The 26,695-nt window shown below is 37.0% G+C and overlaps 1 protein-coding gene across 1 annotated transcript in view; it reads left to right on the forward strand.

Annotated features, from left to right (window-relative positions):
- LOC105492632 (uncharacterized) overlaps window positions 1-26,695 on the forward strand; it is a 121,736-nt gene that overhangs the window by 51,363 nt on the left and 43,678 nt on the right. Inside the window, exon 6 of the mRNA XM_071099258.1 lies at window positions 8,700-8,788. Within this exon, the coding sequence (XP_070955359.1) occupies window positions 8,700-8,788 (89 nt within the window). The remainder of the gene's footprint in view (window positions 1-8,699; window positions 8,789-26,695) is intronic.

Raw genomic sequence — 26,695 nt, forward strand, 5'->3', positions numbered from 1 at the left:
TCACTGAGAAACTGCTTTGTGAACCATAGTGAATTATTCTTTGTGACATATAAGGAAGAAACAACATTCCTAACCTCTAATTCATTTTATCTGCTTTAAAAAGAAACTTGTTCAAAGTTTCTTTTAAGTCACTCAGAAAAGTAAGTCATCAGCCTTCCCAAATGGACATATTCTGAACTTTTAATTTTATACTGGCAGAGAATGTGGTCAATAAATTATTGCTGTTTGTGAAACATTTGCTTTCATGGTTCTAACATATTTTAACTCACAGGGTTACTGGAATTTTTTTTCACATTATTTGACAACTGAAATTAAATCCATTCAACTACAGAGCTAAATAGAAGGTTTACTACATGTATCATTAGCACTATCCATATAAGGTAACAGAAAATATGAGGTGGTGTGGATTTTAAAAATATGATAAAATGAGAATACTGTTAGATGCGTAAGAAAGTGTGACTTTAGGCCAGGCGTATTCTTATTAGAAAAAAACTGACTCTATTTTATTTTACTAAAATAATTGGCATTATATGTTTTGAGTTGACGTCTTTCAAATTATTTTATCAAATCAAAAATATATACCTTGGTTGAAATATATTTTAATTGTCATGTCATTTAAATGTGGTATATGACATAAAAGATTGCTTTGGAGTAAGCTGCTAAGCATTTTTACCATTAAGAATATTATATTAGAATGAAGAAACATAATTTATTTGGTTATATATTGTGGCCATTAACACATTTGCAACGTTTTTGATACTTCAGTAGAAAACTCTTAGAAAAGTATAAAAACACATAACAATTGCTCAAAATATTTAAAGATTAACACATTAGGATATTCACATATGTATAAAAATTTTAATGAGCACATGTTATTCATGATCACAACACTTAGATTATCTGTCATCACACCCAGCAGCCTGTAATCTTGTCATTGCCTTTTGTCTACTTTGCATTTATACAACTTCTTTCATTCAGACATATTCTAAGAATAAATACACAAAGAACTAGAAAGTTGTACAGCTTATAGCCGGGAAGAGATTGGAGATTCTTCATTTCCCCTTTAAAACATACAGACTGCTGTCCTCAGCTATGTTGAATGCCAATTGAGTTGCATACTTCTGACAGCATTGTCATTTCCAATCCTATTTATGCCAGTAATAGTTACTGCAATTCCATAACTTAAATATATAAATATATACAATTAAATCTATAAATATATAAAATAAATAAGTACAAGTATGTAAAGAAAGTTTCAGTTTCTAAAAAATTGAAATTATGAATGTGTAAATGAAGACAAATTGCTTTCTAGAAGAAGTAATCACTGTACATTGAGGTGTGCATGAGACAACTATAGAACATTAGAACCAAGGTTTGTAAGAACCTAGAATAACAATTTACTTATATTCTTTTACAAATGTTCTTGAGGATCAGTTGGATCCTCACAGAGCTCTGTGCCCAGCAACCAGTAAGTTCTCAATAAATGTAAGCTTATCTGTAAGGATATGTGGAGAACACTGTGAATCTGCATTCATTGCTCTCCAGCAATTTGCATTTTTTTCCATCAAAAATCCGAGTTGTTTTTTAAAAAATAAAGGACTACATATGAAAAGTGACTAAGTTTAATATAATTTTATTATTAGTATTGAGACTATGACATGTTGAACCTTCACACTTTAAAAACTAAGAACAGAAAATATAAAAATACTCTCTATGAAGCACATTCTAAATTTATGCCACATTTCTTTTCATAATTCATAATATGTGAAAAAAATTCTAAGGTATGCCCTCTGATTATGTGTATAGATTAATGGCATAATACAGCTGAAATTAGGAAGTAAAATCCAGTTTTATTATGACTCTCTTTAATGTAAACAAAATTTTGAGGATTACTGAAGTCACAAAACTGTTCCCTAAATCATTTTCTTTTTGAAAAATGATAGATTCAACGGGTACATGTACAGTTTGGTTACATTGCATATTGATAAAGTCTGGACTTTTAGTGTACCCATCACCCAAATGATGAACATTGTACCCAAGAGGTAATTTTTCATCTCTCTCTCCCTGCTTTTGGAGTCTCCAGTGTCTATTATTTCTCTCTATGTGTTCATGTTTACCCATTGTTTAGCTACCACTTATAAGTGAGAACATACAGTGTTTGGTTTTCGGTTCCTGAGTTATTTCCCTCAGCATAATGGCCTCCAGCTTGATCTATGCTGCTGAAAAAGGCATGATTGTATTCATTTTCATGGATGCATAGTATTCTGTGGTGTATATATTCCACATTTTCTTTATCCAGTCATCCATTGATGGACACTAAGGTTGATTCCATATCTTTGCTAATGTGGCTAGTGCTGCAATTAACATACAAGTGTGGGGGTCTTTTTGATATAATGATGTAAATAGATGATTTAATAATTTAAAATAAATGATTTATTTTCCTTTGCATAGATACACAATAATGGGATTGTTTGGTTGAATGGTGGTACTATTTTTAGTTTTTTGAGAACTCTCCATATGGTTTTTTATAAAGGTTGAACTAATTTACATTGTCACCAACAATGTACAAGCATTCCCTTTTCTCTGCATCCTCACTAACATCTGTTATTTTTTGACTTTTTAATAATAGCCATTCTGACCCATGTGAGATGGTATTTCATTGTGGTTTTGATTTGCATTTTTCTGAACATTAATTATGTTGAGCATTTTTCATGTTTGTTGTCTGCTTGTATGTTAAATCATTCTTTTTTACTTAAAACAAACATATTTTAAACCCATTTATGTCCACGTTTTTTTTTCCTTTCAGAAACAGTAAGAGATGATAAGCCCTTAAGTTATACACTATGACTTTTTTAAAAAAAAAATTTCAAAAAGGATAGGAAATACTGTAGGCACCCAGTGTATGCATATTTGAAATGGTACTCATTTATAAAATGTATGGTTCACTATAATCGCCCCCTTTACAAAAAAAAAAAAAAAAAAAAAAGAGTGTTGGCCAGGCATGGCGACTCATGCTTGTAGTCCCAGAACTTTGGGGCTGAGGCAGGAAGAATATTTGAGCCAAGGCGTTCCAGGCTTCAGGGTGCTGTGATTGTGCCACCCCGTTTCAGTGAGACACTGTCTCTAAACAAATACTCTTTATTAAAAACAATCATGGAATTTCCAATTCAATTTCAAATGTCAGTGAAATGTTGCCTCTTTCCAGATTGGCCAACAGTGTTTGCATGACTTCGGTAACAACTCTAAATACTTCCAGCCTTGTTTTTAGCTATGGCTGAAGAATAATTTTTATGCATATACATCAAAGGAAAAATTGAGTCCTATAAATTACCAGGAAGAGTCTTTTGGATTTTAAACTTACCGTTTCTACCATATATTACTTAAAATGATTTTAAATTTTTTAGTGAAAAAATGCTATTAAGTCTGTGCAGTTTGGCATCAAGGAAATGAACGTCATCTGTCTGTTTGGTAATGTAATTTCTTCTTATTAGTCTTTACTCAGTGTATGCTAAGGCAATTATTCTTGTTGATACCACCTGCTATATGCAATAGAAAAATCGTATATTCCTTATGTGGAACCAGATAATCCTAAATTTAGACCACCTGTATATTCTTAGGAATAAAGGATGTGAACTAGTACAACCGCTATGAAAAACAGTGTGGAGATTCCTTAAAGAACTAAAAGTAGATCTATCATTTGATCCACCAATCCCACTCCTGGATGTCTACCCAGAGGAAAAGAAATTATTAATGAAAAAGATACTTGCACACACACGTTTATAATGGCACAATTTGCAATTGCAAAAATATGGAACCAGCCCAAATGCCGATGCCGATTAATCAACGAGTGGATAAAGAAAATATGATATATATTATATATATGTATATATATACACACACACACACACACACACACACGCACCATGGAATACTACTCAGCCATAAAAAGAAGTGAAATAATGGCATTAGCAGCAACCTGGATGGAATTGAAGACCATTATTCTAAGTGAGGTAACTCAGGAATGGAAAACTAAACATGTATTCTCACTCATAAGTGGGAGCTAAGCTATGAGGATGCAAAGGCATAAGAATAATACATTGGACTTTGGAGACTCAGGGGAAAGGGTGGTAGAGGGGTGAGGGATAAAAGACTACACATTGAGTACAGTGTACACTGCTCAGGTGATGGGTGCACCATAATCTCAGAAATCATCGCTGAAAAACTTATCCATGTAATCAAACACCACCTGTTCCCCCAAAACCTGTTGAAATGAAAAATAAAAATTTAAAAAAAAAAGGAATAAAGGTTCTGTAATCAGTTAGATCATTATTTAGTAAAATTTCCTGATTTCACTGATTCTAGCAATTAGCTTAACATAAAATATTATAAAAGAATAAATTTTCTTTAAAAAGAGTTGTTTGAAAAAAAGGAACCTTAATGTAGCTGATACGGTTTTTTTTCAGATTGTACAATGTTGATTAAATAATACAAATGTCAACAGATTTTTGTCTCTATTATTAAATCAAGCAGCTGCAAAAATATAGTATTTTTGTTTTCCTTATTCTCTAATCTCCAAGCATGATAGAAAGAAGAAAGATAGTTTAGCAATAAAAAATTATTTTCTCTAAGTAAACATCAAGATTATTTAACTCAATAGACTCATTTTCCTGGCCAAAATTAATAGTGATAACTGATAATAACCTTGAAGAATAGCATACAACCTTTCTTCTCTATGAGCTCTATTAAACTGGGAAAATCCATCATTTCCGATTACATTATTTGAAAGCCTGGTTTATAGAAGGGAAAATTGTAGAAAAGAACTTCGCTTATTATTGCTTTGCAAACAGTATAGATAAATCTTTTAAAAAGTCATTCTATAAGGCTTTGAAGCATAAAGATATTTCAGATTTTCAAAAAACTTTATTAAGAATTCTTTTCTCAAAATACCCATTTCATTTTAATATTGTACCCTATTGCAAACCATACCTGACGGTATCGAGTGTAGGCCATTACACAAATCCATAATGCTAAAAGGAATTGGACTATGGACTAATCTGTCTTTTTCAAGCAACTGACCTCTAGGGCACTGTGAACTTTTATCAGGGAAGTCAGCTTTCTCTCTCTCTCTCTGTCTCTCTCTGTCTCTCTCTGTCTCTCTCTGTCTCTCTCTCTCTCTCTCTCCCTCTCTCTCCCTCTCTCTCTCTCTCTTTAGATTTGGGGTCTTTGTTGTCCAAGCTAGTCTCGAACTCCTGGCTTCAAGCGATCCTCCCCGTTCAGCCTCACAAAGTGTTGAGATTACAGGCATGAGCCACCACAGCCAGCTTTCTGAAATGAAAATATTCGACATCCAAAAAGACTAGTTTCCTGAACGGATTAGAGGGGAAGTTCAGGGCGGATGGGAATAACACAAATATCAACATGGTCATGGCTGGAATGTGAGGATGGAGTCAAGAATTTTTCATCCATGGTTTACTATGGGAAGAAGGTATAAAATCGCTATCTGTATGTTCTCCTTATTATCAGAACATTGGCAGCTTCAAAGGTTGTGCTGTTCATATTGCCTCCTCTGATGTCACAGAAAGACTCACTATACCTTGTCAAATCGGGTTTGGTAGCCAGGCTTTAGATACTGTCACCTCTGCCACTGTCACACTTTATAGTCAAATACTATCACCACTGCCACTATCACATCTTATAGTCAAAGAGACCTTCCTAATTTTAAAAGCACTATATGTAGAGTAAACATATGACCCTGTTTGCCCCAGGTAGTCCTGGTTTATGGATATTGTACCAGTATAATTAACAGTATCTCCCTCCTGCAGTCTCAAACTTGTCCTGGTTTAGATGGTAAAATTTAGTCACACTAACTTAACAAGCATTCATTCACATGGTCAATCTATGAACCCCAAGGATCTACCAGAAAAATGACATGGATTTTATATAACAGATGAGAAAACTGAGGCCTTGAGAGAGTTATTGAACCTGAACTAGGACTTTTGGCTCATTTTTCATGACTTTTTCCTCTCAACATACTAAGTGTACAGAGCTGGGTCGAGAGTGCTTCAGGAACTACCACTCAGGCAGAAGAGCTGCTGTCCTGATGTCTTGTAGTATACTTAAAATAAGTTTATTCTCCATAGACTATAGAGATTGCCCCCGAATTCTTATTTGGGGTGTGTGTGTGTGTGTGTGTGTGTGTGTGAGAGAGAGAGAGAGAGAGAGAGAGAGAGAGAGAGAGAGAGAGTGAGAGAGAGAGAGAGAGAGAGAGAGAGAGAGATTGGTCAGATCCTTATGGCCAAAGAGAATCTGATAACAGCCCACACTGCCAGCCTTCTGAATTTCACAGTGCCACAAAAGAGAACTAAGAACTCCCAGATGTACTGGCAGCTGTTCTGAACACTATACCCCTAGGTGCCTGATTCCTGGATCTAGGCAATAGGAACTATACTAATCCTGCCCCACCAAGTTTATGACACATATTGTCACCCCCAAAAATGTCAAGTACAGAATTAGGTAACAGAGTAGTTTCTCTATGTGTACAGTCTTATGCAGTGAAAGCTTTATAATCACAGGATCTTGCCTTTGCCCCAAGTTTTGCCCATTTTCATTCTGTTTTAGAAAAATGAGTGTTTACCATCATGGTTTAAACAATTGCAAGGAAAAAGCAAATGTTAAACAATAATTCAGCTATTTTGAATTTGCCTAGGAGGAGATATTTTGATTTGCTAATTTTTTAGAGTTGATGCTATTTCACAATTAAAAATAATTTCAAAAGTAATAGCACAGCTTAAAAGAAGAAAGAGTACAAAAATAATTTATTATGAAACAAGTAGATGCATTTGAAAAGAAAAAAGCGTTTAATTACATCTTAGTATATTTGCAGTGATTCATGATGGCTATTTACATCAAATGATTTTTAAAATATTAAATATTAATTCCATTTAAATGCAATAAGTTGTATGGAGAATTTTCATCTTTATTTCAGAGTCATGCTACTTTAAAATTCGTCATTAGAGCTAATAAGAAATTATATTGGAACTACTCTGTACATTTAAATGAAGCATAAATCAATTATTGAAGCAAGGAATTTTTTCATTATTGTAATGATTATTGGAATAAATTTAGTTCTTCAATGCTGCCTAATGATATCTTCAATAACAAAAATTTGCATAGACTTAATTTTTACTAGGAACTCTTTAAATGTGCTTACAATGTCTTTTTTCGGAAAAAAATATTTTAAAGAATTATCATGCAGTATTGGAATGCTTTAAATGCCAGATGCAGTTATCCTCAATACCCTGGAAACCAAAATTAGATTCAGAATCAATACACTGTACTATCCATTTAACATCTAGTACACCAAACACTAACAACATTTATGAAAGAGTAACAGACTCAAAAAGGTTAAGCTGGTTAAACCGATCAATATACCAAAGCAGTATTATAGAAAGTAGAATTTTGTATATCAGTGGCTTCCTCAGTTGTGACCCACAGAAGCTATTTCTCTTTTAGAAGAATATCATTTGGAATTTCTTTTGAAATTCACATGAAACTCTCTTTAGTGAGGCAGAAAGCACAGGCACCTGCTGGCAGTATCATACACTTTGAACATCTCACCTTTTGTGGAGAACAAAACAGGGCAAATATAAAATCAGTGTTTGCTGCCTTGCTGATTAAATCCTGGTGTAAATTATGGAATCATTACTTTTATTATTGTTAAGTGCACATTACGTACCAAGAATTTGGAAAACAAAACTTCATATGCATTATCTCATTTGATCCTTACAATCATCTTTCTCATCTTCCTGATGAGGAAGCAGACAGAGAGTAAATGTCACAGATCAGGGTTCCACTGGCCACGCCAGAACCCCCACTTGGTCTATCTCATGCTGGAGACCTAACTAACTCTACACAAGCATGACATATTTTAATCTGCAGCAATCCCAGGAACTCAAGACTCTCTGAATCAACAAAACAATAAAATTAAGTGATGATGAAGATTTGTCATTAGGCCTCTCTACACACACACATATACACTCTTTAGATTAATCAATAGAAACAGGACCCCAAAAGTTCTGAACATCGATCTACACATGAAAATTTTGACATACACCCCCAAAATGATACTTCATTAAATGTCTTCACATGTTCTATAACTTCTAATCCAGGCACTGCAAAATAATACAGGTATTCTGTAGATCTGGCCATCAGAAGGTGATGTGTTTGCCTCAGTGACTAATCCACTGCGCTCCATGCAAATCCATGTTACTCCCTTCTAAGGCTGGAGTGATCCCAGTGGAATCTTGATACCTTGATAGAGCTGATCAGTTATACATTGAGTTACCAATAATACCTAACATACTGATGCTTGAAAACAGCTAGCCAGAAAGATAGACAGATTGGATGGATGGATGGGTGGATGGATGGATGGATGGATGGATGGATGGATGGATGGATGGATGGACGGACGGACGGACGGACGGATGGATGGACGGATGGATGGATGGATGGATAGACAGACAGATAGATAGGATAGATATAGAGAGATAGTTTAGTTTATTACTTAAAAATAGAACTTTCATGTCGATATGCTTTCTTAATGTGAAGAAAGGGGTTGAGTTTCAGCTAACCTTTAGGGAATTTGCTTATCAAGAGTCCATCAATAACGTTTGTTTTATTTTATGTGTTTTCTGCATCAGAAAAAAGGTTTACCACAGTGACTCAAGGAAAATCGAACCGGAGTAAGACATTTTCTACTTGGACTTGGGGAACCAGCAAACTCATTCAGGTACAATCAAGAACAAACCAATTAAATTGAATAAAGGTAGGTTATATTATGTTTATATTTATTCATTATATTGTTTAGAAATGTTATGATTCACATTTCAAATTACTGCTTTATTGACCATGACTGCAAAGACTAAGACTTTTCTGGTATAAATAGAAAATTATCTGTCTGACCTCACATGCTCCTAAGAAATCCAATTCACGAATACACGGTAATATATAGGAATACATTTATATTGATGGGAATAAATCTGGATAACATAAAAGGGAATAATATATTGTATAAGATTATATTAATCTTGGTGTTTTTTGTTTTTGTTTTTTTTTTGCTAACTTGTAGGAAGTACATGATTACATTTTCAGTAACAAAATTCTCTATAGATGTGCTTAAATACAGAAGTACTTAATGACAATTTTTAGGTATATCATACTTCACTCAGATGACAGTATTTTATGTTAATAAAAATAAATTGATAAAGAAGCTAAGCAGACAAAAAAAGTGATGTAAACATTTGCTGTTATAGTCCTTTTTCTACTTAGAAACTGGCAAATCTAGCACTATGGTTTGGCTCAGTGTCCCCACCCAAATCTCATGTCGAATGTATTGGAGAAGGAGTCTGGTGGGAGGTGATTGGATCATGGGGGTGAATTTCCTCCTTGCTGTTCTCGTGAATGTGAGTAAGTTCTCACGACAACTGATGGTTTAAAACTGTGCGGAGCTTCCCCCTGCTCTCTTTCTCTCTCTCCCCTGCCACCATGTGAAGAAGGTCCTTGTTTCCTCTTCACCTTCCACCATGATTGTAAGTTTCCTGAGGCCTCTCAGTCATGCTTCCTGTTAAGCCTGTGGAACCATGAGTCAGTTAAATCTGTGTTTTTCTTAAATTACTTAGTCTCAGGTATTTATTTATAGCAACATGAGAATGGACTAAGACACTAGCCAAGTCCAGTACTCTGAGATATAAAACTAGGCATGTGAGCACCAAGGCAGGAGTCAGAAGGTCTGAACCCAAGCCTGACCCCGCCACTTATTAGCTGAGTAATCTTTAGAAATTCTCTTGATTTTTCTGGTTCTTCGTGTTATAATCTGTGCAAAAAGGTGATTTAAAAGTATACTTATGTGCTAAAATTATTGATAAGGACCTTAAATTTTAAATTAAGTAATGTAAAATTATTCAGGAAATGTTTGAATGATTATTTATAAAAATATATTTGATAGATTTCTTTGTCTTCCATTTTTTACCCCCAACCAAATTTTTTTCCTCTTGATAAAGACAATAGAGAGTGGATATATATTGAATTATATCAGTACATTTACACAACACAGAAATTCTGTAAAGGAAGTCATTACCATCATGTCCATTTCATAGAGAAAAGCAATGAGGCCTAACACTACTGACATTCCAGGAGTTAAGCAGTTTTATAAAGACAATATGGGAATTCATATTTTAGTGCTTCCTAAGTTTTAGCCCTATGGAAGCATGTTACTTTTCCACTGGTTATTCATGTCTGTCTCCTTCACATGACCATGAACCCTGTGAGGCACATTTTAAAATTTCACCCAGCATTTGTCTCAATGCTTGGGGCATCACGGTTACTCTTACTAAAGTTTGTGTAACTTGTTAGACATTGTTTTTGATACAAAGAAAAAATCAGCAGTGACCTGTGATCTGCAGACCTCTCCTGTCTTAAGAGCACAGCTGCCCAGTGGTTACACCAGCTTTGGACATTGAGTGGGCAACAGCATGACAGATGGGAGCAATATGGAAAAAAGAAGCTCAAAATTATGAGCTATATGTGCTACTGTATTTCCTCATAGCTATTAATTTCCTTCCCTAATCCACTGAGTTAGCAATCTTAGATGCCGCTGGCCACCCGTTTACAGTTTTCCTGAGGACTTATCACTTAGTTTCTTTTTCCATGAGAACAGCAGATTATCTCAAGTGAAGATCTTGTTTGCTTTTTCAAGTTTTTCCTTGCACTGAGCTCACTCAGTGTCCTAGTTCTGCTGTCTGCTCTTTGTATTATCTGTATGCCATTGTCATGCAGCAGCAGGGTTTTAGGAATTCCTAAACGTATAAATCCCCAACATTAAAAGGCAGATGTTTTACAAATAAGTTCATCATGATATAATAGTCACTAGAGATAATAGATTCACAGAGGCCCTTTCATGTTAATTCCCTTCTGCTCTCAAATGTAAGAAACATCAGCTGGGGCTGATTTTAGAATTATTATCCCATCGCTTACTGATGAAGAGTTTGGCCACTTACACTATCAGCGCATAATGAGCTAATATATATGAAAATGTGTAGTGTAGTGTTTGACACATGATCGATTTCCTTCTTTCCTAGTCACAGGCTTGTCACTTAGATTTTGTCCCTTCCTATGAACATTACCCACTGTTTATGTAAACATTTTTTTAAAAGTTTGTATCTTTCCAGACTTTGATAGTGGCTAGAAACCACATGTATAAAGTTTTCCATCTATTGATTTGTCATACTTACATTTATTTGGTCTGAATTTCATACTTTTACTTTAGTGTCAAATCATCAAGTGCCTTCGAGTTCTATTATAAGGATTTATCCATACTGTCAAAGCTAGTCATACTGTTAAAGATCAAATCTGCTACTAACAATAACCAAGATTTTGAGTTCTAATCCTGATAAAAATAATAAAATAGAGTAAGACATACGAACACATTGAAAAATTTTAAAGTGTAATAGATTACAAAGTTTCACACTACAACTTAACTGGCATGGTAGAGAAGGGACATTGAAGTATAATTTAAATTTCAATTATTTGAAGACCAACCAATTTATGTGGATAAATTGCCTTAGAAAGGGACACTACTCGTAAAAGTGGGATTTTGTCTCCCAGACAATTTTACTGTAACTCTTAGTGTGTTAGTCGATTTCTTGGTTACAGTAATTTAGAAAAATAGCAAGTGCCCAGTAGTGAAACCAAAGTTTCAACATTGATGTTTTTGAAAGACGTCTCATAAGAACACAGTGAACATAAAGCTAGATATATTGTAGACCCAAAGAATTTGCTGCCTCTTTTCTACTCATTCTCTTACTCTTGGTGTGATTGTATTTTTTTTTAATTTCATCATTCAACCTCACCTATATGTATAATCCCCACTCTGTAGGCTGAGAATCCATTCTACTCCGCAGTGTTCACCCATGCCTAGTAACAGATATGCTCAGTAAACAACATTCTGCGTCACTTGTTCCCATGCAACATTTTTTACAAACAGAAAAATCCCATGAACCGTTACCGAAAGATCAAGTGTGTAGTGAAAAATAAGAATTCTCCTTTCTGATATCCAGAGGCAGGCAGTAGGAAATATAAAAGATGTACATAAAAAAATACAAAGTACTTGGAAGCATGAGATATTTCACAAATCTGTTTCTGTTACCATCTCTATATTTTTAAATAGCTACATTTTTTATGAAGTCATTCTTAGAGACACTCTCATGAGAAATACTCTTTGTTTTTCATATTCAAATGAGAATTATTTTTTCCTCCACAGAGCACAACCATTTATTGTCTTTGCAATAATCGGATATCTGACAAATTCTTTGGGCCCATTGCACAGATGTAGGCAATAAAACATTGAAAGACTGTAACTAGGTCAGGCTCAGAGGTGATACTAGTTACTGAAATTCACTTTTATAATTCCCTATTTTATGAAATAAGTCTTTGGGAGAAGCCGCCTTGATGTGGCATATATCATATCACACTGTTTTGACAGGAAGGGAAACATATCTAAATTAAATCACTGCCATAGTCAAACCTACTAGAAATGCTTTGTCAGCAATGACAAAGTTTTCATATTTGATGTAAGTTATAAAATTGCAGACTTTCAAACTGAAAGGGACCACAGAGGTAATGTAATCCACCTCATCATTTCCCAAATGAGGAGACTGATTCACAAAGAAGTGATGCAAATTACCCAAGTAGATACTGTAAATATTTTAAATATTTTACACAAACCCATAATTTTATACATGGTTAAAGTGACATAATTTTATACATGGGTAAGCCAGAGAGAATAAGTGACTCCTTCAATGCTGCCTGAGTGATTAGAAGGCAAAAGAATCTAGATCTCCAGAATATTAGTCTTAGGCTTTTATTTAAATGTTTATTTCCTTTGTGCCAGATAATTTACCAAGTACCTTACCAACATTATCTCCATTAATCCTCATAAAGACACTATGGTAAGTACTATTATTATTCAAGAAGGAACCTGAGACTTATTGAAATTAAATGACTTCCATGGATCAGAGCCAGGACTCAAAGCCAGGTCTGTCTTAATAAAAAGCTCTCCACAAGCATGCCCAAATAACATAAAATGTGAGCTACATATGTGATTTTTAAAATATTTTGTTTTAAGCATATTTTAAAAAGTGAAAAAAAGACACAAGTGAAAATTTCATTTTAATAATACATTCCATTTAATCCAATGTCTAAGATATTATTTCAGCATACAGTAAATATAAAAAATTATTATATCACATTCTTTTCTTTGAACCGTTTGCTTATGTTACATCTCAATTTAAACAAACCACATTTCAAGTGTTCAGTAGGCAGATCTGGTTAGTAGCTACCATATTGGACAGTGTAACTCCAGATGCTTATGTTCAGTTGTCCATCAACACTAGTTTAACTACATGAATGTTGATGCAACTTCAGGACAAATTATCAATCAGACTTTATTTTGTTGTATTTAGCTCTCGCCTGGATATCACATTCAATATTGCACTGCCTGGTCCAAGGCAGATCACACTAATCTGTGATCGCTTGCCTGCGTCTCCCAATGAACTACTTTCATTGTTACTGTATGTACAATGAAAGGCCACCAGGAAAAAACAAAAACAAAAACTTGACCTAAGGCTCAGACATTCTCTGTCCTCACAGCAGAGAACCCCATCCCAAGAAAAGCCTCTATGAAGTAAGTGCCATATCAAAGGAACCAGTTCAGTATCAAGAAATTCAAAAATACAGGTAGTTTTTACGTACCTTAATTCTGCTGGCTCTGCTCTCAAAGTGCCCCTTTTACCAGATAACAAGCAGTAGATGTGTTTTGACTCGGATCGTTTTCCAACTTTGGAAGAATGTTGCAACCCATTTAGATGAAGGGGGAGGGGCTCGGCATTAAGCTTATGTTGAGCATCCATCTCTACCTCATTTCTCAAACTTTGGACAACAGTTAACATCACCAGCTGACAATGCTTGTTCTCATTCAACACCATTTGCAACACTGGGAAGCCATAGACATAATGAGAAGAAACAGGAAGATTGTTGGGAAGCCCACTAATAAATGAGAATACATAAGGTACAAAGTGAGGAAAGATAATTTTGTGAGCCAAATCTGTAAGTAATGAAAAATAACTATTTCATAAACTCCATGAGCTCATATTTCTGCATTATCTAATTCCTATTACTTTCCAAAACCTGTAATTTATTCATGTAAATCTAAGTACTGTGTTTTACTGACAAGAAAGGCTAAAGAGACCGGGAACTGTTCTAAAATTCCCACATTTAAGAATGAAGTACAGTATCTGCCATTGATCTGCCTTTTTTGTTATTATTATACGTTAAGTTCTGGGATACATGTGTAGAACATGCAGGTTTGTTACATAGGTATACACGTGCCATGGTGGTTTGCTGCACCCATCAACCCATCACCTACATTAGGTATTTCTCCTAATGCTATTCCTCTCCTAGACCCTCACCCCCCGACAGTCCCCTGTGTGTGATGTTGCCCTCCCTGTGTCCTTGTGTTCTCATTGTTCAACTCCCACTTATGAGTGAGAATATGCGATGCTTGGTTTTCTGTTCCTGTGTTAGTTTGCTGAAAATGATGGTTTCCAGCTTCATCCATGTCCCTGAAAAGGACATGAACTCATCTTTTTGTGGTTGCATAGTACCCCATGGTGTCTATGTGCCACATTTTCTGTATCCAGTCTATCGATGGGCATTTGGGTGGGTTCCAAGTCTTTACTATTCTGAATAGTGCTGCAGTAAACATATGTGTGCATGTGTCTTTATAGTAGAATGATTTATAATCCTTTGGGTATATACCCAGTAATGGGATCGCCGCACTGTATTCCACAATGGTTGAACTAATTTACATTCTCACCAACAGTGTAAAACCATTCCTATTTCTCAACATCCTCTCCAGCATCTGTTGTTTCCCAACTTTTGAATGATCACCTTTCTAACTGGAATGAGATGCTATCTCATTATGGTTTTGATTTGCATTTCTCTAATGATCAGTGATGATGAGCTTTTTTTCTTGTTTGTTGGCCACATAAATGTCTTCTTTTGAGAAGTCTCTGTTCATATCCTTCACCTACTTTTGGATGAGGTTTTTTTTCTTGTAAATTTAAGTTTCTTGTAGATTTTGGATATTAGCCCTTTATCAGATGGATAGATCGCAAAAATTTTCTCCCATTATGTAGGTTGCCTGTTCACTCTGATGGTAGTTTCTTTTGCTGTGCAGAAGAAGCTTTTTAGTTTAATTAGATCCCATTTGTCAGTTTTGGCCTTTATTGCCATTGCTTTTGGTGTTTTAGTCATGAAGTCTTTGCCCATGCCCATTTCCTGAATGGTATTGCCTAGGTTTTCTTCTAGGGTTTTTATGGTTTTAGGTCTTACGTTTAAGTCGTTAGTCCATCTTCAGTTAATTTTTGTATAAGGTGTAAAGAAGGGGTCTAGTTTCAGTTTTCTGCATATGGCTAGCCAGTTTTCCCAACACCATTTATTAAATAGATGTTGAGACAGGCAGAAGGGAAAAGCGACGAGAGTGCAGGGAATGCTGGGAGACTCCCAAGAGTGCCTCTCCCATACCAGAAGCCCCCAGGGCTGTCCCAGATGGACTGTGATGCCTCAGGCTTTTTTAGCAGGTTGCCTGGGTATCTAACAGAAGACCCCCACAAGCGAAAATGTGGCCGCAGGGTGGCCTGGGTGGGCCGCAGGGACTCGGGTATGTTGAGGCAGGCAGAGGGGGGAGGCGGCAAGACCACTTTGTCAGGTTTGTCAAAGATCAGACTGTTTTAGATGTGTGGCGTTATTTCTGAGACCTCTGTTCTGTTCCATTGGTCTATGTATCTGTTTTGGTACCAGTACCATGCTGTTTTGGTTACTGTAGCCTTGTAGTATACTTTGAAGTCAGGTAGTGTGATGCCTCCAGCTTTGTTCTTTTTGCTTAGAATTGTCTTGGCTATGTGGGCTCTTTTTTGGTTCCACATGGAATTTATAGTAGATTTTTTCTAATTCTGTGAAGAACATCAATGGTAGCTTAATGGGGATAGTATTAAATCTATAAACTACTTTTGGCAGTATGGCCATTTTCATGATATTGACTCTTCCTATACACGAGCATGGAATGTTTTTCCATTTGTTTGTGTACTCTTTTATTTTGTTGAGCAGTGGTTTGTAGTTCTCTTTGAAGAGATTTTTCACATCCCTTGTAAGTTGGTTTCCTAGGTATTTTATTCTCTTTGTAGCAATTGTGAATGGGAGTTCACTCACGATTTGGCTCTCTCTTTGTCTATTATTGGTGTATAGGAATGCTTGTGATTTTTGCACATTGATTTTGTATCCTGAGACTTTACTGAAGTTATGTATCAGCTTATGGAGATTTTGGGCTGAGATGATGGGGTTTTCTAAATATACAATCATGTCGTCTGCAAACAAAGACAATTTGACTTCCTCTCTTCCTAATTGAATACCTTTATTTCTTTCTTCTGCCTAATTGCCCTGGCCAAAACTTCCAATGCTACGTTGAATAGGAGAGGTGAGAGAGGGCATCCTTGTCTTGTGCAGATTTTCAAAGGGAATGCTTCCAGCCTTTGCTCATTCAGTATGATATTGGCTGTGGGTTTGTCATAAATAGCTCTTATTATTTTGAGATACATTCCATTAATACCTAGTTTATTGAGAGTTTTTAGCATGAAGTGGTGTTGAACTTTGTCAAAGGCCTTTTCTGCATCTATTGAGATAATCGTGGTTTTTGTGATTGGTTTTGTTTATGTGATGGATTACATTTATCGATTTGCATATGCTGAACCAGCCTTGCATCTCTGGGATGAGGCAGAGTTGATTGTGGTGAATAATCTTTTTGATGTGCTGCTGGATTCTGTTTGCCAGTATTTTACTGAGGATTTTTGCATCGATGTTTATCAGGGATATTGGCCTGAAATTTTCTTTTCTTGTTGTGTCTCTGCCGGGTTTTGGTATCAGGATGATGCTGGCCTCATAACATGAGTTAGAGAGGAGTCCCTCTTTTTCTATTGTTTGGAATAGTTTCAGAAGGAATGGTAGCAGCTCATCTTTGTGCCTCTGGTAGAATTCAGCTGTGAATCTGTCTTGTCCCAGGTTTTTTTGCTTGGCAGACTATTAATTACTGCCCCAATTTCAGAACTTGTTATTGGTCTATTCAGGGATTCGACTTCTTCCTGGTTTAGTCTTAGGCAGGTATATGTGTCCAGGAATGTATCCATTTCTTCTAGATTTTGTAGTTTGTTTGCATAGACGTGTTTATGGTATTCTCTGACAGTAGTTTGTATTTCTGTGGGATCAGTGGTGATATCCCCCTTATCATTTTTTTTTTATTGTGTCTATTTCATTATTCTCTGTTTTCTTTTTTATTACTCTGGCTAGCAGTCTTTTTTTTTTTTTTTTTTCCAAAAAAAAAAAATCTTATCAAAAAGTCAGCTCCTGTATTCATTGGTATTTTGAAGGGCTTTTTGTGTCTCTTTGTCCTTCAGTTCTGCCCTGATCTTAGTTATTTCTTGTCTTCTGGTAGCTTTTGAATTTGTTTGCTCTTGCTTCTCTAGTTCCTTTAATTGTGATGTGAGGGTGTCTATTTCAGATCTTTCCACTTTCTCCTGAGGTTATTTAGGGTGACAGATTTCCCTCTAAACACTGTTTCAGCTGTGTCCTAGAGATTCTGGGACAAAGACACAACGTATGTCTTTGTTCTCATTGCTTTGAAAGAACTTACTTATTCCTGCTGCCTTCATTTTGTTATTAACCCAGTAGTCATTCAGGAGCACGTTGTTTAGTTTCCATGTAGTTGTGCAGTTTTGAGTGAGTTGCTTAATCCTGAGTTCTAATTTGATTGCACTGTGGTCTGAGAGACTCTGTATTATGATTTCCATTCTTTTGCATTTGCTGAGGAGCGTTTTACTTCCAATTATGTGGTCAATTTTAGAATAAGTGTGATGTGGTGCTGAGAAGAATCTATATATTCTGTTGATTTGGGGTAGAGAGTTCTGTAGATATCTATTAGATCTGCTTGGTCCAGAGCTGAGTTAATTTTACGTCTCGTTGATCTGTCTAATATTGCCAGTGGGGTGTTAAAGTCTCCCACTATTATTGTGTGGGAGTCGAAGTCTCTTTGTAGGTCTCTAAGAACTTGCTTTATGAATCTGGGTGCTCCTGTATTGGGTGCATTTGTATTTAAGATAGTTAGCTCTTCTTGTTGCATTGATCCCTTTACATTATATAATGTCCTTCTTTGTCTTTTTTTTATCTTTGTTGGTTTAAAGTCTGTTTTATCAGAGACTAGGATTGCAACCCCTGCTTTTTTTTGCTTTCCATTTATGTGGTAAATATTCCTCCATCTCTTTATTTTGAGCTTATGTGTGTCCTTGCATGTGAGATGGATCTCCTGAATACAGCACACCAATGGGTCTTGACTCTTTATCCAGTTTGCCAGTCTGTGTCTTTTAATTCGGGCATTTAGTCCATTTACATTTGAGGTTAATTTAACATTGTTATGTGTGAATTTGATCCTGTCATTATGATATTGGCTGGTTATTTTGCCCATTAGTTGATGCACTTTTTTCATAGTATTGATGGTCGTTACAATTTGGTATGCTTTTGCAGTGACTGGTACCAGTTTTTCCTTTCCATATTTAGTGCTTCCTTCAGGAGCTCTTGTAAGGCAGGCCTGGTGGTGACAAAATCTCTCAGCATTTGCTTGTCTGTAAAGGATTTTATTTCTCCTTCACTTATGAAGCTTAGTTTGGCTGGATATGAGATTCTGGGTTGAAAATTCTTTTCTTTAAGAATGTTGAATATTGGCCCCCACTCTCTTCTGGCTTGTAGGGTTTCTGCAGAGAGATCTGCTATTAGTTTGATGGGCTTCCCTTTGTGGGTAACTTGACCTTTCTCTCTGGCTGCCCTTAACGTAGTTTCCTTCATTTCAACCTTGGTGAATCTGACAATTATGTGTTTTGGGGTTGCTCATCTCAAGAAGTATCTTTGTGGTATTCTCTGTATTTCCAGAATTTGAATGTTGGCCTGTCTTGCTAGGTTGGGAAAGTTCTCCTGGATAATATTCTTAAGATTGTTTTCCAACTTGGTTCCATTGTCCCTGTCACTTTCAGGTACACCAATCAAGCATAGATTTGGTCTTTTCACACAGTCCCATATTTCTTGGAGCCTTTGTTCATTTCTTTTCATTCTTTTTTCTCTCATCTTGTCGTCTTGCTTTATTTCAGTAAGTTGATCTTCAGTCTTTGATGTCTTTTCTTCCACTTGAACAATTCAGCTATGGATACTTGTGTATGCTTCAGGAAGTTCTGATGCTGTGTTTTTCAGCTCCATCAGGTCATTTACGTTCTTCTCTAAACTGATTATTCTAGTTAGCAATTCCACTAACCTTTTATAAAAGTTCTTAACTTCCTTGCCTTGGGTTAGTTAGAACATGCTCCTTTAGCTCAGGTAAGTTTGCTATTACCCACCTTCTGAAGCCTACTTCTGTCAGTTCATCAAACTCATTCTCCATCCAGTTTTGTTCCCTTGCTGGCGAGTAGTTGTGATCCTTTGGATGAGAAGAGGTGTTCTGGTTTTTGGAATTTTCAGTCTTTTTGTGCTGGTTTTTCCTCATCTTCGTGGATTTATCTACCTTTGGTTTTTGATGTTGGTGACCTTCAGATGGGGTTTTTGTGTGGACAGCCTTTTTGCTGATCTTGATGCTATTCATTTCTGTTTGTTAGTTTTCCTTATAACACTCAGGCCCCTCTGCTGCAGGTCTGCTGGAGTTTGCTGGAGGTCCACTCCAGACCCTGTTTGCCTGGGTATCACCAGCAGGGGCTGCAGAGCAGCAAAGATTGCTTCCTGTTCCTTCCTCTGGAAGCTTTGTCCCAGAGGGGCATCCGCCAGATTCCCACCGGTGCTCTCTTATATGAGGTCTTTGTCAACGCCTGCTGGGAGGTGTCTCCCAGTCAGGAGGCACAGGGGTCAGGAACCCACTTGAGGAGGTAGTCTGTCCCTTAGCACAGCTGTGCTGGGAGATCCACTGCTGTCTTCAGAGCCGACAGGCAGGAACATTTAAATCTGCTGAAATTGTGCCCACAGCCGCCGCTTTCCCCAGGTGCTCTGTCCCAGGGATATGGGAGTTTTGTCTATAAGCCCCAGACTGTGGCTGGCTGCTGCCTTTCTTTCAGAGATACCCTGCCCAGAGAGGAGGAATCTAGAGAGGCAGTCTAGCTACAGCCACTTTGCCAAGCTGCAGTGGGCTCCACCCAGTTTGAACTTCCCAGCGGCTTTGTTTACACTGTGAGGGGAAAACCACCTACTCAAGCCTCAGTAATGGTGCATGCCCCTCCCCCTACCAAGCTCGAGTGTCCCAGGTCAACTTCAGACTGCTTTGCTGGCTCTGAGAATTTCAAGCCAATTGGATCTTAGCTTCCTGGGCTCCATGGGGATGGGATCTGATGAGCTAGACCACTTGGCTCCCTGGCTTCAGCCCCCTTTCCAGGGGAGTGAATAGTGGATGGTTCTGTCTCACTGGTGTTCCAGGTGCCACTTGGTGGTGAAAAAAAATTCCAGCTAGCTCAGTGTCTGCCCAAATGGCTGCCCAGTTTTGTGCTTGAAACCCAGGGCCCTGGTGGTGTAGGCACTTGAGGGAATCTCCTGGTCTAAAGGTTGTGAAGACCATGGGGAAAGCATACTATCTGGGCTAGAATGCACCATTCCTCATGGCACAGTCCCTAATGGCTTCCCTTAGCTAGGGGAGGGAGTTCCCTGACCCCTTGGGATGCCCTGGTAAGGCGATGGCCCCCCTCCCCGCCCCGCTTTGGCTTACCCTCCTTGGGCTGCACCTACTATCTAACCATTCCCAATGAGATGAGCTGGGTACCTCAGCTGGAAATGCAGAAATCACCTGCCTTCTGTGTTGATCTCGCTGGGAGCAGCAGACCGGAGCTGTTCCTATTCGGCCATCTTGCCAGCCACACCCCTGATCTGCCTTTTTGAAATATTGTGTTTTTATAAGCTCCTTTTGACATATTTCTATAATATTAAAGAGTTCAGTGCAACCTACACTTAAATATGTTAATAAGAAATAAAATGTATTAAAATGAATACATTTACATCACACCCGTTTCTAATATCCATAATCTATTTTCTTCTACATAGAGTAGCAGTCATTTGAAATTTAACATATTAATCATAAAGACATTTGTTTTTCCATTTTGTTAACTTTTTGTCACATGCTTTTGTCACTGACCATATTATAGAACAAATGAGAAGAATTTAAAACAATAGGCACAGTACCTCCCTTGAAAACATACATGATTTAAATTCTTTCTTGGGGAGACCAGACAAACAAGATAAATTACTGCATGACTCCAGTAATTGCCAAAGTAAGTAGAAGAGAAGCAAACAGAAAAACCGTGCTAATTGATTGAAGAAAGGGGGATAATAAATCTGAGATAGCCACCTGGAGAGTTTTAAGCCTAGCAAAGTATGGCTCAATAAAAAAACAAAAAAATGTTTAATAAAAAAAAAATGTTAAAGGAAAACCACTGGGTGACATGAAGAGGGGATTGCACTGAATGTAGGTTACAAGACAAGGCATTGAATTTTAGATGCTGAAGACAGAAAGACATAGAGAAATGAAAACCAGAAAGACATAGAGAAATGGGAACCATGAAAACAACCTGGGACATAGCAAGCAATAAAAATAAATGTTTATTATTATTATTATTTTTTCAATTCCCACTTATGAGTCGAGAACATGCAGTGTTTTTTATATATATATATATATACTTTAAGTTCTAGGATACATGTGCACAACGTGCAGGTTTGTTACATATGTATACGTGTGCCATGTTGGTGTGCTGCACCCATTAACTCGTCATTTAAATTAGGTATATCTCCTAATGCTATCCCTTCCCCCTCCCCCCTCCCCACAGTAGGACCCGGTGTGTGATGCTCCCCTTCCTGTGTCTAAGTGATCTCATTGTTCAATTCCCACCTATGAGTGAGAACATGCGGTATTTGGTTTTCTGTTCTTGCGATACTTTACTGAGAATGATGGTTTCCAGCTACATCCATGTCCCTACAAAGGACACGAACTCATCCTTTTTTATGACTGCATAGTATTCCATGTGTATATGTGCCACATTTTCTTAATCCAGTCTGTCACTGATGGACATTTGGGTTGATTCCAAGTCTTTGCTATTGTGAATAGTGCTGCAATAAACATACGTGTGCATGTGTCTTTATAGCAGCATGACTTATAATCCTTTGGGTATATCCCCAGTAATGGAATGGCTGGGTCAAATGGTATCTCTAGTTCTAGATCCTTGAGGAATTGCCACACTGTTTTCCACAATGGTTAAACTAATTTACAGTCCCACCAACAGTGTAAAAGTGTTCCTATTTCTCCACATCCTCTCCAGCACCTGTTGTTTCCTGATTTTTTAATGATTGCCATTCTAACTGCTGTGAGATGGTATCTCATTGTGGTTTTGATTTGCGTTTCTCTTGGCGAGTGATGATGAGCATTTTTTCATGTGTCTGTTGGCTGTATGAATGTCTTCTTTTGAGAAGTGTCTGTTCATATCCTTTGCCCACTTTTTGACGGGGTTGTTTGTTTTTTAATGTGGGCAATGGATATGTAAAGACATAAAGACAATGAATATGTATATATTCACATAACAACAATGAATATGTAACATCAACATAATGGTTGGAATGACTTGGGAGTTATTTTAGCTGTAATGTTTTAAGGTGGAAATTGGCTAGAGTCTGGTAAACCAAGGACAGTAACACAAATAGAAGTGTAAAGCCCTAGTAGAGGCAGGGCAAAAAGGGATAGAGAAAATTGAACAATGCTTTGGAGAAACAATTGCCTAGTTGTGAAAAATTACTGCAAGGTACTGATTTAATAACCAAAACAATGATGACACTCATCACTCTTTTATAGGAAAACTAGTGAAGATTAGTATAAGACTGGTCTGTTTCTGGCATGTGAACAAATCATGATATTTTGTGTGTTCAGCTTTTTGTTGAGGATGAGGGGGAGGAAAAGAGACAGAGAGATACAATGAGAGAGAAAGAGAAACTGTTTTGGTCCACTCTATAATGTTACTGTACTAAAAATGCTGTTTTAATTTCTTCAAATTTTTAAAAAGACAGAATTATATACCTAAATGGCATTACCATTACTTTTATGTTTAATGCAAATTTTATGCCATAGTCAACCCATTTCCTTTTCTTCTGTCTTCACAGAATTCTGTCTGAAATCTATGGCCTAATTCAGTGTGCGTCACTTTTTTTTTTTTTCCCAAAGAAATGAGCAAAAATAAGTTCTGTGACTAGATATGCTCATTTGACATTTTGTACCCAATACACATCTTATAAATTCTATCTTTAGAATCAAGGAACTAACTGAACATTCCTAACAGAAAATTCCTTCTGTGTTTAATTATAAAAATTTATCATGCATAAGCTACTTTTAATGATTTTTCTACCTTTTTTATGACTATGCCTTACTTTTGTTCCAGTTGTAAACTACCTCAAAATCTAGTGTCTTAGAATAAAAACAATTATTTATGTAGCTGACATATAGGCATTTTGGGAAGGGTATTATGGGGAAGACTTGCCCTTGCTCCACTTATCAGCTGATGTGACTCAACTGAGGATTGTACAACCTATAGTACTTCTAAGATAGCTCACTCACCCAATTGACAAGGTGATGGTGGCTGTCTGCTGAGAGGTCAGGACCAGAGGCTTAATTCTTCTTCTTATGGATCTCTCTGCGTGGACCTCTCCGTGAGTTGCTTGGGCTTTCCCAGAGTACAATATCTGATTTCCAAGTGTGAGGATTCCAAGAAAACAGGTAGAAGATGTATCACATTTTATGCCTAAGCTTGGAAGTCACAGAGCCTCCTTCTTGCCATAGTCGCAAGTCAGCCCAGATTCAAGGAAGGGATCACAGACCTCACCTCTCAATGGGAGGAATGGCAGAGTCACATGATAATATGAATTATGTGGAATGTGAGATACTGTGCTGGCCATTGATATGATTTGGATCTGTGTCCCTACCCAAATCTCATGTTAAATTGTAATCCACAATATTGGAGGCGGAGCCTGGTGGAAGGTGATTGGATCAGGGTGTCAGTTTCTCACGAATCATTTAGCACTATCCCCTTGATGCTGTCCTTGTGATGTGAGTTCTTGCAAGATCTGATTGTTTAAAAGTGTGTGGCACCTCCCCCATCTCTTGTTCCTGTTCCTGTCATATAAGACGTTTGTACCCCTTAGCCTTCTGCCATGATGGGAAGGTTCCCCAAAAGTGGAAGCCACAGAACCTTGAGCGAATTAAACCCCTTTTCCTTTTAAATTACCCAGTCTCAGGTATTTATTTATAGCAATACGAGAATGGTCTAATACAACCATTTTTGGATAATTCTATTCTGTTCAGTTCTAAGTGAAGAAAACAAACTTCTGGTTCGCTAGTCTTCCTTATATTCCTACCCAAATTGCATTACTCAGAAATCCAAAGTTTCTCTCTGGGTTTGTTGGCTCTTTAAATAGAATCACAAGGAAAGCGTTAGGAAACAGGAAGCTTCGGTCTCCAACACCACTAGACTGACCACTGTTGGTCCTGGAGTCTAATGCCATGCACTTCCGAGAGACCACTCAGTACACCTGCTGCAAATTGAAGTCCTCGCTGATTTGATAGTCATGACTTAGCAAATCACAGCCCCCATAGCCCTCTCACTATATGCAACTTCTGGAGTAAATCTAGAGAAATTAGAATACAACTTAGAAAAACAGTTTCAAATTAGACAATACCCACTACCAGGGAATAGACAACAGCATGTTTTCTATTGAACATTAATTCTGAGAGTTGCCTTAAAAGATTGAGTATTTCAATGGATAGATGGAAAGATTTACTTGATCTTGGTAGAGTCCTGGCTCAGATTTAAGGGGCTGTGTCCATAGTGGAACAAATACGGACTCTCAAATGGATCGATTAAGTTTTAAATTCAGCTTCGCCATTCAACTGTGTGATCTTAGGCAAGTCACTTAATCCCTTTGAGCCTCGGTTCCCTTGTCTGTTAAGCAGGAGTAAAAACACCTACCTCACAGGGTTAAGGACTAAGTAACCCTTAATTAAGGACTAAGTCAGACAGTGTATGGAAAGCCCTCATACCTACCACATTGGCAGGCCTCAAATAAAGAATTCTCTTCTTCTATCCTCTGCTGCTTACTTACAATACTTCAGAGCACTTATTTTTTTCTGAATCTCTATTGTCCCTTTTTATAGCAAAGGAACTCAGGTGAGCTTGACCTCTGTATCTCAAACCAGCAAGTTGATGACAATGCCAAGGATGATGTAAATATATTACAATCTGAAATATATTGTGTTCCTCAGATGCAAAAAAATGCATAAGTACAGTGAAACCCTGTCATCATGTTTTCTGAAAATAAATGAAAAGCTTCCATAATTGTAAGCAAATATTAAAAAGAAGACATTGCATATGTAAAAATGAAGATTCTCGAAAGAAAATGCCCATATAGATAATCTTTACCAGAAAACACGTTTGTACATGGATTTTCTTTCACTATATGAAATAATTGTGTGTGTATGTTCTTCTATACATGCAATTTAGTTTGAGAAAAATGATAAGTCAGTTTGGCGGTGGGGAGGGCAGGGATTTCAAAAATGTTCTGTTTGTCTAAAAGCCTATGGAGAACTTAATTAGACTCAATGATGAAATTACCAAAGAAATACCCATTAAGCTTTTCAAGTGTACTGATTTTGCTCCGGGCTTATATTACTGGCCTTTTTCCATGTCATTGCATCGATACCCTTTTATGATGAAACCAGCAAATAGAAGGATGTTGGCAGTCTTCACACATGCTTCATGCCCTGAGCCCAATGGGAGAAGAGTAGCAAATTTGTAATATTTGCCAAAACAGCCTAGAGACAATTGCTGGGCTGAGTTTAAAACTCTGGCAAATAACAGAAGCTAATTTCAGCTTTAGATGACAGCTCACTAAATCCAGACTCTCTTTGACCAGAAGCCCAGTTCAAGCCACATCCTTCATTTTTTAACACTCAAAAGAAGAACCCTTGGGCTCTGAAGACTCAGTCGAGTGCCTACTACCAACCATCTTTTATTCTATAATCATGGTGCCTTGTTAAACCCATCTCAACAGTGCCCACCTTTATGTGGCCTTGAAGACTATAGGTTTGTGGTTTGGGGTCTTCTAGAACACTGCATTATTATTTTAATTATTTTCCATTTGAGTCATTTTTAAATTGGCAGCTGGCCCAAGAGGCCATTACCTGCCTTATCAGAATCAATTAGTAATCTACTAGCAAAAATTAAGTCCAGGCAAACAGAAAGGAGCAAGTCAACCTACTTCTGAAAAGAGACGCAATTTCCTCATCTATGAAAGTTATTCCTATTTCGAAACATTGCTATAATGATCATATGAGAACATATTTTTAAAGCACTTTATAAAATCTACAAAGACAAGGAAATAGGAAGAGTTCAATTCACTATACTGAGAGACTCCAAGTCAACATAGAGCCCTACGACAGGAATGCCAAAGGGAAGCCCTCAAAGAAAAGTGTTCAGTCAGGAGA

Source organism: Macaca nemestrina, chromosome 7, assembly GCF_043159975.1.
Source record: "Macaca nemestrina isolate mMacNem1 chromosome 7, mMacNem.hap1, whole genome shotgun sequence".
Lineage (NCBI taxonomy): Eukaryota > Metazoa > Chordata > Mammalia > Primates > Cercopithecidae > Macaca > Macaca nemestrina.